This window comes from Pongo abelii, chromosome 9, assembly GCF_028885655.2.
Source record: "Pongo abelii isolate AG06213 chromosome 9, NHGRI_mPonAbe1-v2.0_pri, whole genome shotgun sequence".
NCBI classification, from domain to species: Eukaryota; Metazoa; Chordata; class Mammalia; order Primates; family Hominidae; genus Pongo; species Pongo abelii.
The window spans coordinates 61,664,304-61,678,130 of NC_071994.2; the positions used below are offsets into that span (position 1 = coordinate 61,664,304).

The window sequence follows — 13,827 nt, forward strand, 5'->3', positions numbered from 1 at the left end:
TCCGCTCCCATAGTCCCAGCTTTTCCACATGACACTAATTAGAGGTCAGCTTCAAACAAGCCTCAGGGACCAGTCCTGTCACCACCTTGTGGTACTTTAGGTATCTATTATTGGGGACACAGAGTGACTTGGCAAGGCCATCCTGGCTGCAACCTGACACTAACCTCAGGGCCCAGCACTCACTGGTTCCCATTCTCATGACCCGGGCCTGACTGACTATTTCACTGAAGTCTGGGAACAGGTGCCGGTCCCACTGCACGATTTTCTAGGTTGTTTTCAGTCAAGTCTGATTCTACTTCCATCTGCTCTGCGTCCATCTTGAGAGAGGCTGTTGAGTCCTACTGATAACCCAGATATAGTGTCCGAGTCACTCTGGAAAAGAACCAGTCTCAGGGCAAAAACATGGAGGCCACTCAATCATTCAGCAATGTGGATTAACCACATACTGTGTGTCAGACACTGGTGTACAATGATGAAAATTACAGAGTGCCTGCCCTCAAGGGGTGAGAGCGAAGGTCCATCACAGACCAAAAAGCCGTCACAGTCCAGAGGGCAAGTGCATGATGGAGGAAAATACAGGTTGCTAAGAGGAAATACAGCAAGGGCATTGAAACGTGGCCTGGCCATTAGGATTGGGGTGGGGTTGGCTAAGAAGGGCTCCCTGCAGCACCAATATCTGAGCCAAAAAATGAATAATTCTCCAGGCAACAGGGCATAGGTGTAAATGTATGTGGTGTAGCTGTGGCCAGGAAGGTAGAGATAGTTTCCCAGCAAAGAGAATCACAGGTACATGATAGAAGAGGATGAGAGGAAACCTGTTGTGATGTGGACTGACAGTTGTGTTGTTCTGATGAAACAAAGCTCACAAGGGGAGGTGATGGATGATGCCAAAGATGTCATCCAGGACTGCATTGTGGTGGTGTCCTTGGAAATTATTTTTAGGTATTTGGGATTTATCCTGTAGCCTTACAGAGCCATTAAAAATTTTTTAAGCTGAGGAATTACATGGTTAGCTTTGCAACTTAGACAAAGAAGTAAGTGTGACAACAGGGATGTGGTCGAATGCTAGGGAGCCAGAGGAGGGGGTGATTCATTCTGCCTGGTTTGAGAGCCACACCAGAAATTCATCCTTAGGGCCCAAGGCCCTTCTTCTGAATACATTCCTGATTCTGGTCCCACAATCAATGCCTCCCTCAAGCCTACCCTCCAGCTCCTGGCTGAGCTTTCTAGCAGCTTCCAGACCTATTATAGAACCTGGTCCCTGCCCTGATATCTCCTGCTGTTGACAAGGGGCTTGGACATTGTTCTCTCCTGTTAAGCAAGATGTACTCTTCCTGCCAGCACCAGGTCAGCCCCCATGCCCAACTCCACCACAAAGCATGTCCAGGCTTCAGGCCCTTCTAAACTTGCTTCACTCCACAACAATTTGTTCCTCAACTCCTGATATCATAGCTTAAACTGTAGGTGATTTAAGAAGATCTGACCATGGTTGGGCACGGTGGCTCACGCCTGTAATCCCAGCACTTTGGGAGGCCTAGGTGGACAGATCACGAGGTCAGGAGATTGAGACCATCCTGGCCAACATGGTGAAATCCCGTCTCTACTAAAATACACACACACACACAAAAAATAACAAAAATTAGCTGGATGTGGGCGCCTGTAGTCCCAGCTACTCGGGAGGCTGAGGCAGGAGAATCACTTGAACCCGTGTAGGCAGAGGTTGCAGTGAGCTGAGATCGTGCCACTGCACTCCAGCCTGGTGACAGAGTGAGACTCTGCCTCAAAAAAAAAAAAAAAAAAGAGGGTCAGACAACGATAGGAGCACAGGAGCACAGGAATGATGCCCTTAAAGAGATATGCCTCTCACCACGCCCTTTAAGGATTCTAACTTAGCTATGATGATCTTGAACAAGGTTTTTTAGCCTCTCTGTTCTCATTTCCCTCATCTGTGAATGCTTATAGGAACAAGACCCACCACATGGGTTTATTGTAAAGATTCAATGACTTAACACATGTCAAGCTTTAAAAAACCCTTGGCATATTGAAAAGTTAGACAGTGTTGTTACTAAGAGCAGTCTCCTGTGCCCGGAATAAACAGAAACAGCATCCTATGAGATAAGGCAGAAAAGGGGAGGAGTCAGTGAGTCAGGGAAGGGGAAAATTAGTGGTGTTCCCCTCAAACAAAACCACAAAATGTCTTCATAACTAAGTAACATGTTTAACAAAAAATGCTTCTGTAAGGTAGGCAGCTGCTCAATTTATCCATGCCTATTGGCTTATCAATTTTGCAGAATCCTCGTGCTTGCCTCACATTGAACATCTGGGGCAGAGGAAGAAGTCTGGCCTTTGGGTTCGGACCAAACTGAATTTAGAAAATGACACTGCCACACCCTGGCTGTGTGATCTTGGGAAGCTCACTCAAATTCCATGAGCCTCAGATTCCTCATCTGTAAAGTGGGCACAATCCCACCTGCCTGGAAATGCAGAGATGAGAGTCTTTCTAAATAGGCTGGCATGATGTGGTAGTCAAGTCAGGGGAGTCTCCTTACTCTTGGATCTCATGTCCTGACATACTCAGGAGAAACACCCTCCAAGCAAAAGGAAGACAGAGATACCCTGTGACATGAGCAGAGACGAGCTCCCAGGAAGTGAAATTTTAGACGGTGGTCACTGAGGATGCCTCCTGTACCCTCTTCCTTGAGGATTTGGGGCATTGTCATTCTCAGGGCCAAGTCTTTTCCAGGACTATGAGGGTCAGAGGAACTCACAGGAGAAACACAGACCTCCTTCAGTGTTCCACATCCTGCTGCCCCCAAACTGGGCTGTCAGCCCAGGAGTCATTAGCAGGTAGCAGGGCTGAGCGTGGGGCCATCAGTCAGAGGAGAATGTCTGCTGCCGTTCCTGAGATGCAATGGTGCCCTGAGGAGCCATTGGCAGTAATGATGATGGGTATTTAAGCAAATGAACTCTTAATGACCAGGCAGAGGTGAGCTGCCTCCCAGACCAGCTGGAGCCCAGAGTTGGCAAAGGAAGGTGAGGTAGGAATGAGGAGAGACTGGAGAGGAGAGACTTCATTTTCTTCTCAGAAATTGGTTCCCCTAGGGAGTCTTGGTTAGCCATGGGGCAATGCCTGCTTTATGTGCTGTCCCCTACCCTGGGACTCCCCATCACTTCCATGAGTTATTTTTAAAATCTCCTGGCTGCCCTGCCCAGTTATACCCCACACCACCCCTATTCTTCTAGCTCAGTCCTTCCTGCCATATAGCAAAAAGGAGTCTTGCTGAAAGCCCGTATCAGCTGGGAGAGAACAGCAGGGATACTGGCTGGCTGGTTCAGGTCTGATGGATCCTGGGGGCTGAGGACTGAGTGGCTGGGGCAGATGAAAATGGTCATATTAACAATACACCGTCTACTGATAATAGTACTGTTACCACAGCTCTGTATGAAATGCCAAATGTGTGCCAGACATTGTTCTAAACTTTTTTTTTTTTGAGACAGAGTTTCGCTGTCACCTAGGCTGGAGTGCGCAGTAGCGCAATCTCAGCGACTGTAACCTCTGCCTCCTGGGTTCAAGCAATTTTCTCGCTTCAGCCTCCTGAATAGCTGGGATTAGAGGTGTGTGCCACCACACCCAGCTAATTTTTGTATTTTTAGTAGAGACGGGGTTTCACCATGCTAGCCAGGCTGGTCTTGATCTCCTGAACTCAAGTATCTGCCCTCCTCGGCTTCCCAAAGTGCTGGGATTACAGGCATGAGCCACCACGCCCAGCCTGTTATAAACTCTTAATCAACATTGTGTAATTTATTACTCACACAATCCTTGAAGTGAAGATTGATGCTCCCATTTAACAGAGAAGGAAACTGAGGCTCAAACAGAAGAAATAACTTGCCCAGAAATTAGGGAGCCAGGTTTGTCTATATAGTGAGCAGAGAGTAAAACCAGAGAATTTCAAAATTTCAACCTTTCATTACCCAAAGCACAATGTAGCTATAGTAAAGAATACTCTGGCTTGAGAAGTCTTTGAACTGAGAACAGAAGGTGGAGCCAAGATCAAGATGTTGTGCCCTTCAGATTCACACAGATCCAGATGGACAGGAGGCAGGTGGCCTCAACATTCTACAGGTTCATGTGCTTGTTCCAGCCTCCACACCTTTGTACTCTCACTTTGTCCATTCCCTTTGGACCCATCCAAAACCACAATGGTAAAGAATGTGTTATCCAGCAAAAAGCATCAGCTCTGCCCTTAGAACCTGCCACATCCTTGCTGTGTGGCCTTGGGTAAATTACTTAGCCACTCTGAACCTGTTTTCTCATATGTAAAGTGGGATAGTGATTATTTTGTAATTGTTAGGTAAAAAAATAAATGGACAGAAACAACCTTGGCATCAATGTGGTATAGGGAGCAGATCACTTTTTATTTCTCGGCCGTGATTCCTCACAGCAGGGTGGATTCGGTAATTCTTTTGACCTTCTGTTTTCTAATTTGCAAAATGGAATAATTTTTCATACCTGACAGGATCATTTTACATTTTAGAGATGATGTAAATAAAATGTCTAATACATAATTGGTCACCAAAAATCGTAACTGCAATTAGCCTTTTTATCAATTGGATGTATATTGTGCCTGACCCAGTGCCTGGGTTCCACAGTTAGAAGTTCCTTGTCCCTCATTCTGCTCTTCTACCCTATTCTCTGAGAAACTTTCTCTGTGCCTTCTCCAGGAAGGCGTCTTCTGTCACCTACAGCACTCTATCTCCTCTGAGCTCAAAAACTTCTTTCACAGTTAGTAATTAACCAAAGCACTTCTTGTATTGTCCAATGATGCTTCATTTGTTGGTAAGCTGTCACTCTGGAACTTCATAAGAAGCCTTTAATTGGCCGTGTGAATTTGGACACATAACTCTTTTCTCAGAAGTTGAGTTTCCTTATGAACAGATGGAGGCTTGGACCAGAACCTGGTCTTCTGTCTCCAAACCACAGGATTTTACAGGACCTCAGGCTGACCCTGAGCACAATCCACTCCTTCTCTCCCCGAGCCTTTGCTCACAGAATCTACTCTTCCTCAAATGGCCTTACCCCACCTCCATATTCCAGAATGCATCTTAAATGCCACTTTGTCCATGAAGCCTCCTTATTCCCCCCCAGGCAGAGGTGATTTCCCCTTTGAAATTACAGAATCTTTAGACCCACTAGCCCATGTAGATCTTCCTGAACTTCACCTAGAGTTTGCCATTCCTCCTACGGGAGCTAAAGTCTCTAATCACAGAAGTGTGAGTCATGCATTCCCATATCTCCTATAGCCTAAGCACTCTAAGCCTTGCTCTATAAGTATCCCTGAATCTTAAGGCCCTCTTCTGAGGATTACAAAGGGACCCAAAGATTTACTATACAAATCTTACTAAGAAGCCATATTCAAGTCACAATCTCTGCTAAAAGGAGACAAATCCTCGTGGGATCTCTGGGTATCACTTTCACATAGACACCTACCTTCCTGCACCCCATCTTTCTCTGTTCCCTGATGCCCTTTCTATAGCAAGATTATCTTCATTTCATCATATTTCTTTTGACACCTGTGCTAGGAGCTCCAGACCACAGCGAATTCCCTGACTCCAGACACTGAATTTTTCTTCTGCTGTAACTGGCATCTCTTCAGGCGGATGAGTGAATATTTATTAGATCTCAGCAGGTTTCGGACACTTTAATTGTTTTCTAGTGAAACGTGCCCATTGCTGAAACCAGACCTTGTTGGCCATTTATCAGGTCAGCTAAGTGAAAGGGGAGCTGCGTGGAGATGGGAGTTCAGGCAGGTCCAGGAAATTTTGGCTGCAGAAAGAAGTCACGCCAAAGAAAAATGAGTCCCTGGATGGTGATCTGGAACTGATGGATTAAGAGATAAGCACAGGAGTTGTGATCTCAATACACAAAATCACTGGACCAGTCATTCTCATAATTAGATGCAAGTGGCAAGCATTTAGTGTATTTTTTTTTTTAACTTTTAAAAGTGCATGGAGCAAAAGCCATTGGAAATGGCAGTTGCCATTTTTCGAAGAAGAGGTTGGGGAAAGGAAGTGAGCAGTATTTATTAAGAGCCTAATATATGCTATGCACTTAACATAAATTGGTGGTTTCCTTATTATTTATTCAGAAAAACTTTTTTTCCACATGATATTTCTCCAGAAGCCCAACATGTAAAAAAGAGAAGAGCTGTTCTTGTCGAAGCTTAGGTGAGACAACCAAAGCCCACCTATTCCTTTTGTCCCTTCCTTAGTCAAATTCCCATCAAATTAGTCCTTGAAGCCCATGAGGCCCTTTTCACAAACATTGCCTAGCTCAGCCCTGGCAGCAACTCTCTAATGATGATATTATTTACCAATGTGTTAAGTGAGAATGAAAGCAGTACAGTCACATGGCTGGAAAGTGGAGAGGAGTCAGGCTTAGAACTCAGCTATCCTGACTACAACAAGGTGAGTGCTCCTTCCACACCATCAGGATATCACCTGGTTGGAAGAGGATAGACTGTGGTCAAGGATCCCCAGCCTGGCTATGCCTGTGTATTAGTCCATTCTTGCACTGCTATAAAGAACTACCTGAGACTGGGTAATTTATAAAGAAAAGAGGTTTAATTGGCTCACGGTTCTGTAGGCTGTACAGGAAGCATGGCCGGGGAGGCCTCAGGAAACTTACACTCATGGCAGAAGGCAAAGAGGAGGGAGGCACATCTTACATGGCCAGAGCAGGAAGAAGAGCATAAAGCAGGAGGTGCTATACACTTTTAAACAACCAGATGTCATGAAAACTCACCATCACCAGAACAGCAAGGGAGAAATCTGCCCCCATGATCCAATCACCTCCCACCAGGGCCCTCCTCCAACATTGGGGATTACAGTTCAACATGAGATGTGGGCAGGGACACAAATCCAAACCATATCACCCTGTAATCCATGTAAGAGGGGCAAGGGCTGAGAAAAAGAAAGAGACTGGAGAAGATCAAGCAATAGATCTTTGGCCTGACCAGAAATGGAGTAGAGAGGGGAGGCAACAGAGATGAGAGCCCATTTTGCTTTTATCCAGATGATACCCCCATGACAGAGGTTCTGTGTTCTACTCTGCCTCCTCTAAAGTGACAGGGCTCCCCTCCAGTTTGCTGCCCTCCATCTTGTCTGACTGTCCCTGTCACCAGCACTGCCTTGTTTCTGGGTGATACAGCCAGTTGCCTGCTAAGATCCAGTCCTCACAGTCAAAAGAGGGCTCTGAACCTTAGAGCCTCAACAAGAAAGAAGCTGTTGCAGCCCCTGATGGACAGTAAAATCCAATGGTAAAGATGGTTTAATGTCCCCCAAATGCCAATTTGCTTGTGGACATGTTGAGTGCGACCAGACTGAGGGCTGATATCCAGATGGAAGTGTCCAGCAGCCCAGCCAGGGTGGGTGGGGGTAGGGTGGGATGGGATGTCTTTCTCCTGTCTAGTCCTCAATAGTCCTCTCTCCCCTTACTCACCAGGTAGTGCTGACTTCCAGACCACTGAGGTCACCTGCATAAGCAAGCCTGGCAACAAATAATCATTTTCCAGGAAATGACCAGAAACTCAGCCTGCTTTTTGTCATTTCACCAGCCCCATCATCTTTCCTTTATTCTAGAGCTCCTGGCACACTTACATGAATCTCTTGAAAGAAGAGAAATGAGAGCATTCATTCCATACGAATACAATTGTGCCCTATGGAAAGGCTTTTTGCTGGCAGACGTAATAGATGGACCATTTCCCAACTTCTTTGCCAACTTCCAGCCAAAGGTGTCCATATGACATAGCTCTGGAAAGGATAATTGGAAGTCTGCTGAGAAAGCTTTTGATTTTCTGGCAGAGACATTTTTGCTTCCCCTTGCCACTTCCTGCTGGATTACAGATGTGATGGAAAGAGCTGCAGCAGCCATAATACAACCATAAAGGAGAGGAGAAGAGAATTACAAAGGCATCAACCCACATTGAATTGAACTGCTAAGTTAACACTAGCAGTTACTTGCCTCCAGATATCTTTGTGTGTGAGAACATTAAATCTGTATGTGTGTATGTATGTATGTACGGGTGAATATTTCTGTCACTAAAGTCAAAAGCATTCCTGAAACAGTACATGATTCTATATGACCCTTACCACAACCCTGGTAAATAGGTATTATATATATCCTTCATTTAAACATGAGGAAATTAAAGTTGGGAGAAACTGACTATACAAAAGTCATTAACCGTATGAGTGGTAGAATCAGGATTTAATTGCAAGCTTTTCATGCTACACTCATAAACCCATACCAAATAAACAAGAAGTTAATGTATTACATATATTAAGACATTATATATCATATCTATATCTTTAATTTCTTACATACATTTTATATATTTATATGTACTTTTACATATTTATTTATATATACTTATTCCTTATATGTATATCTACACACACACACACACACACACACACACACACACACACACATTTTAATCCTATTGCCTAATTTCCTTGGAGTCCATGGTAACAACATCCCCTTTATCTTGGGCCTGTGATGATTTCTCTCCTAGACTAACATTACTCTCAGCCCACTAGATACAAGTAAAAATCATCCAGGAGAAAATACAGATGATTTGGAAGTGCCATGCTTCCTAAATATCAAGAAATAAGAGAGTCTGAGTGTGGGAGGCAGCGTGTAGAGCATAAAGAGCAGAGAATCTGGAGCGGACAGATGTAAGTCATAGCCCAGCACTGTCTAACGCTAAGTTGCTGTGAATCCATTGGAAAAAGCACTTCCCCCTCCATGCAACTGGGTTTTCCCACCTATCAAATGGAATCAGTATCTGGTGGGGGCAATGGAATTTGTGTGTGGGGGTGGGGACTAGAATAAAGGGAGTTGTTAGGTGACACTTAAAATCATTTTAATGTGAAAATGCCATAACTGGGAGATATATACACATATATGTCTACTGGCCAGTAAACCCACCTCGGCCAGAATTACAGATTCTTTCATGATTTGTTACCTGTGAAGAGGAGATGATGGTGAAGAGGAGATGATGGGAATGCACAAGAGACAGCAATCAGCAGAGGGCCAATACCTCCTAAGATCCACCTTTGTCACCTTGAGGTTTTTGAGCTATGGCCAGGGACTTGAGTTGGCTGTTTGTTCCCACTGTAGACAGTTTGCTCTCAGAAACCACATCTTTATGACCCCACCCCATCAGGGCGTAGCAGGGAATGTATTCCTCCACGACATCTTCACCATTTTCTTACCAGTCACATCAGCTTTTTCCTTTTTTTCTTTTTGCAACGAATTCCAATGCCCACTATCCATTTTGTGCTGCTATAACAGAATACCTGAGACTGGATAATTTATAAAGACCAGAAATTTATTTCTCACCCTGGAGGCTGGGAAGTTCAAGGTCAGGGTGCCAGCATCTGGTGTTGACCTGCTTGCTGCATCCTCACATGGCAGTAGAGCAGAAGAGAGCAAACCCACTTCCATAAGCCTTTTTTATAGTGGCATTAATCTGTTCATGAAGGGCTGTGCCCTTGTGACCTAAATACCTCCCAAAAGGCCCTACCTCCCAACACAGTTGCATTTGGGATTAAACATCCAACACATGAGTTTTGGAAGACATATTCCGACTATAGCAACCATGCTCTCAAATCTACAGAGGCAAAGCAGTCACTCTGTACCCCAGTCACTAGTAGGTTGGGGGTCCCATCCTCCACACCATAACATCATAATTTGGTGGATAGAATGGGCTTCTGCATGTGATCATGCCTGTACTGGACAAATGGTTTTGTCTGCAGACCTCACTTCTATCCTCCTGTACTACTGAGCCATGCCAAGAACAAGCCTCTCATAGAAGCTGCTTGTTCTTGGATTACACTTTCCTGACATCAAAATGTTTGCTGAGATTATGCAAAATAGAGTGAGATTAACATGTGTTGTTCAACTGAATAGCCCCAGGCTCTTGGCTTTCCTACACCACTTGAGCTGCCAAAATAAATTCCCACCCACGGATATCCTGAGTTTGTCTGGCTTGCTTAGAGTAAAAGCATGGAGACAGAGGAGCTGTTACATAGCAGATTCTCCCACATTCACAAAGGAAGCCGCAAAGCAATTCCATCCAAAGCAACCCTCAGGCCCCTTCCAGTGTGGAGTTTCTTTCCTTCCTGTCCTAACCAAAAGGACATTTTTGACTAAAAGCCAAAGTGTCATCACCTTCTTTTGTGGGGGACAGCCTTCTAGGATTCCCATGGTTTTTACTTACATCACTCCTTTATTCTGCATTCAACAAATATTCAATAAGTAAACATATTACTTACTTAAACACTTGTTATGCCGGGCATGGTGCTAGGCCACAGGGAGCCAATGGCAAAAGAAATCATGTGGTCCTGGCCATTGGTTTACCCTGTACAGTTAACACTATAGTCTCGCTTTCTTCCTCTACAAGGTCATTGCTTTGTCTGCAAAGAAAGAACCATGAAGAAAAACCCTTGGTTACTTAACCCATGAGGGTTTCAAATTTCAACTTATCTAACTTTTGGTGAAATTCCATGTGACAGACTCAGTTATAGGTAATTTGTCGTGTGTTTCAAGTGCTCAGCAAATATCTGTGGAATTTGATTGTTTGTTAACATCATCACTGCTGTGAAAGAAATACCATTTGCCTCAGTTTTTGGGTAAGATGAGGTATAGAAACTTTCCCAAGATATATAAGTGGTGGAGCATTTCAATGTTACTTCCATTACTACCATTACCACTGCTAATACTATCACTACCACCATCACACCCTACGCTATATTACCAGTATCACTATTATTACTACACTACCATTGCCACTGTGATTACTACATCATCATTACTACTGTCATATTACTACTGCTACTACTGCTACCTCTATGAGCAGCTAAAACTTAGTGGGCTGTAAGTGTCAAGCCCTCTACTAATATTTTAAATCCATTAATTGATTTAAACATCACACTAACCCTTTCAATTAGAGATTACTGTCTCCCATTTACAGATGAGACAATAAAATGACAGTTAAACATCTAGAAGTGACAAAATTAGGCTCCAGCCCCAGGCAGTCTGACTTCCAAGTCCATGACCATAACCACCATCTTATACTTCCCCTCTAGATCCATTTCTAGCACCCACATGTGTGTGATTCCAAAGCCAGCTCCTAATCATGGGATTGGTAAACACTCTGAAATCCAGTGACGCAGGTTTATGAGACATGCAGGTGTTGCGAGCTGACTCTTACCCTTGTATAGCTTCAAGGCTTCAAGGATGGCTCTACACCAAGTTTGTCCAACCTGCAGCCTGTGGGCCCAGGACAGCTTTGAATGCAGCCCAACACAAATTGGTAAACTTTCTTAATGCATTATGAGATTTTTTGGTGATTTTTTTTTTTAGCTCATCAGCTATCGTTAGTGTTAGTGTATTTTATGTGTGGCCCAAGACAATTTTTCTTCTTTCAATGTGGTTCAAGGAAGCCAAAAGATTGGACATCCTTACTCTATACCTCTCAGCAGGAACACTCCCCAATAGGGAACACAAAGGTTAGGTTGAGGAAGTAACAGCCTCTGACAAAAAAGGCAGGGCAAAATTTCTGATAGAGAGCAGAGGCCCACTATGAACCTCAGATCACTGAGTTCTAGGAGGTGCCCAGAGTTCTAATGGCAGCAGCATCTGAGCTAAGGCACTGCTCTAGCCACATCAGGAGAAGCCAGCAAGTTCTTGGCATCTCAGGCCAGGAGGGACTAACAACAGACATTCAGGCCAGACTCCTGCCACATACCCCCTTCATCTTCTTAATGCCATGTCTCACATCAAATGTCCATTCCAGCACTGCTACTCCTTAACATAATGCTACTGAGGGCGCCAAGCTACAACAGTCCTCTCCTCAATCCTGTAACCCCCATTTCCTATTAACAATGGGCCCATGACAGGCCAGGCAACGGTGGCTCACGCCTGTAATCTCAGCACTTTGTAAAGCTGAGGCGGGTGGATCACGAGGTCAGGAGATCGAGACCATCCTGACTAACATGGTGAAACCCTGCCTCTACTAAAAATACAAAAAAATTAGCCGGGCGTGGTGGTGGGCGCCTGTGGCCCCAGCTACTCGGGAGTCTGAGGCAGGAGAATGGCATGAACCTGGGAGGTGGAGCTTGCAGTGAGCCGAGATCGCGCCACTGCACTCCAGCCTGGGTGACAGTGCGAAACTCCGTCTCAAAAAAAAAGGGCCCATGACAGGGTGAGACCAGTGACTTAAGCCAGGTCTGGATCCTTGTCCCCTTTTCTCCACCTACAAGCATTTTACACATCCTTCATGATCTACCTCCATATGCACCTCCCCGTGAAGCCATTGTCTATGCCAGGACCCAAGCACTTTGTAAATCCCAATCATACGGCAACAATCAAGTTGTTTCTTCTATTTTTGAGGGCGTATCTCTTCTGGACTAGGCTTGTTGAAGGCCAGTAACTTACCTTATTCATATTTGCATGCCCCACAGCTTCTAGTCCAATGCCTGCCTAATAGTAGGGGCTCTGTAAATGCGGAAGGAAGGAAGAAAGAAAGGGAGAAAGGGAGGAAGGAAGGAAAGAAAGAGAAGGAAAGGGATGGAAGGAGGGAGAAAGGGAAGGAAAAAACAAAGAAAGAAAGGGAGGAAGAAAAGAACGGAAGCTAGGCATTCAGTATGCCACACCTCTGAGTTTTCCTAAGTCCAGCCCCAAATCATGTAAACATGGGTTTCCAATACAGAGACCTCAAGAATTTGGTCTTTGTCACGGGCTTAGTTCATTACCATAGACTCAGAGGCTGATGGAAGTAGATCTCTCAGGACCTCCTGCCAATCTGGGAGCTGATGGAAGTCACTGGAACAAAAAAGGAGACAGTGGTATACGGAAGGGCATGGAATTTTACATTCGAGGACTTATTCTAACCCAGCAGGCTTTAGCTTTGGATATGTCTTCTGACAACCCTGCATCTCAGCCTCCTTCTCTATGAAACTGAACACTATCACCTCCTTCCAGGGAGTGTTGTGAGGATGTAAAGAAAAACACAGAGCATGTGAAAGTGTTTTGTGGATGGGAGCGTGCCTTGTGGATGTTATTTCTTACCCAGATCAGGGTGTCTGTGTTGATGCTATTCTTCTTACTATTTGAGTTTTCCTCTTGCCCTGACCCTGACCCAGGGGTGTTGGTCGCTGCTCTCAGAGAGAGTCTGGCCCTGGGGCTCCACCAGACCTCGCCACTGCCTGTTTCCTTGTGCATCCCCATGGCGGCCTTCAATGAGGAAGCCAACCCTGGATGTGTTTTGTGTAGTGTTTGGAATTCACCTCAGCCTACTATGAAGGAGAAAGAGGGAAGGAGAAGAAAAAGGAGACGCAGCAGCCACCACCACCAAAGCCTCCCAGGGAGCGAGCCACTCTAGAATAGTTCCTCCTGAGCTCTGCAGAGGCCTCACCACTGAGGAAAATGCCGGAAAAATGCCGGCTAATTTCAGTGGCTCCACGTTGGTGGGCCAACATCCCAGGGAGAATGAGCAATTATGATTTCCATCTAAGCAACATATGCTGTTTGCTGGCCTCTTTCGAACAGCTGTAGGTTAGATGCTGTTAAGATTGGTCTCCTTCTCTCCTCCATATTTCAGAATTCAAATTAAACTAAAATAACAGCACCTGCTGAACAAAAACCCCATTGGAAATGTGTCCTCGTACACAATTACTGTAGGGAGGCTGGTCACCATTGTTACCCGCCTATTCTTCGTGAATGGGAACGGCAGCGAAGTTTCCCAGGCAGCTGCAGCAATTCAA

At 45.0% G+C, this 13,827-nt stretch overlaps 1 protein-coding gene across 6 annotated transcripts in view; it reads right to left on the minus strand.

The window, feature by feature from the left end:
• The window catches only part of LOC112135491 (uncharacterized), a 55,190-nt gene that overhangs the window by 25,920 nt on the left and 15,443 nt on the right, over nt 1–13,827 (minus strand). For 3 of the 6 annotated variants that reach the window (XM_054524630.2, XM_054524629.2, XM_054524628.2), the window contains exon 3: nt 12,817–12,886. The exons of 1 other annotated variant lie outside the window; for it this stretch is intronic. In XM_054524630.2, coding sequence (XP_054380605.1) covers nt 12,817–12,886 — 70 coding nt within the window. Of the gene's footprint in view, nt 1–10,335; nt 10,477–12,816; nt 12,887–13,827 lie in introns of all 6 variants that reach the window. 2 more of the 6 variants (XR_008511212.2, XR_008511213.2) reach the window with 2 other exon arrangements.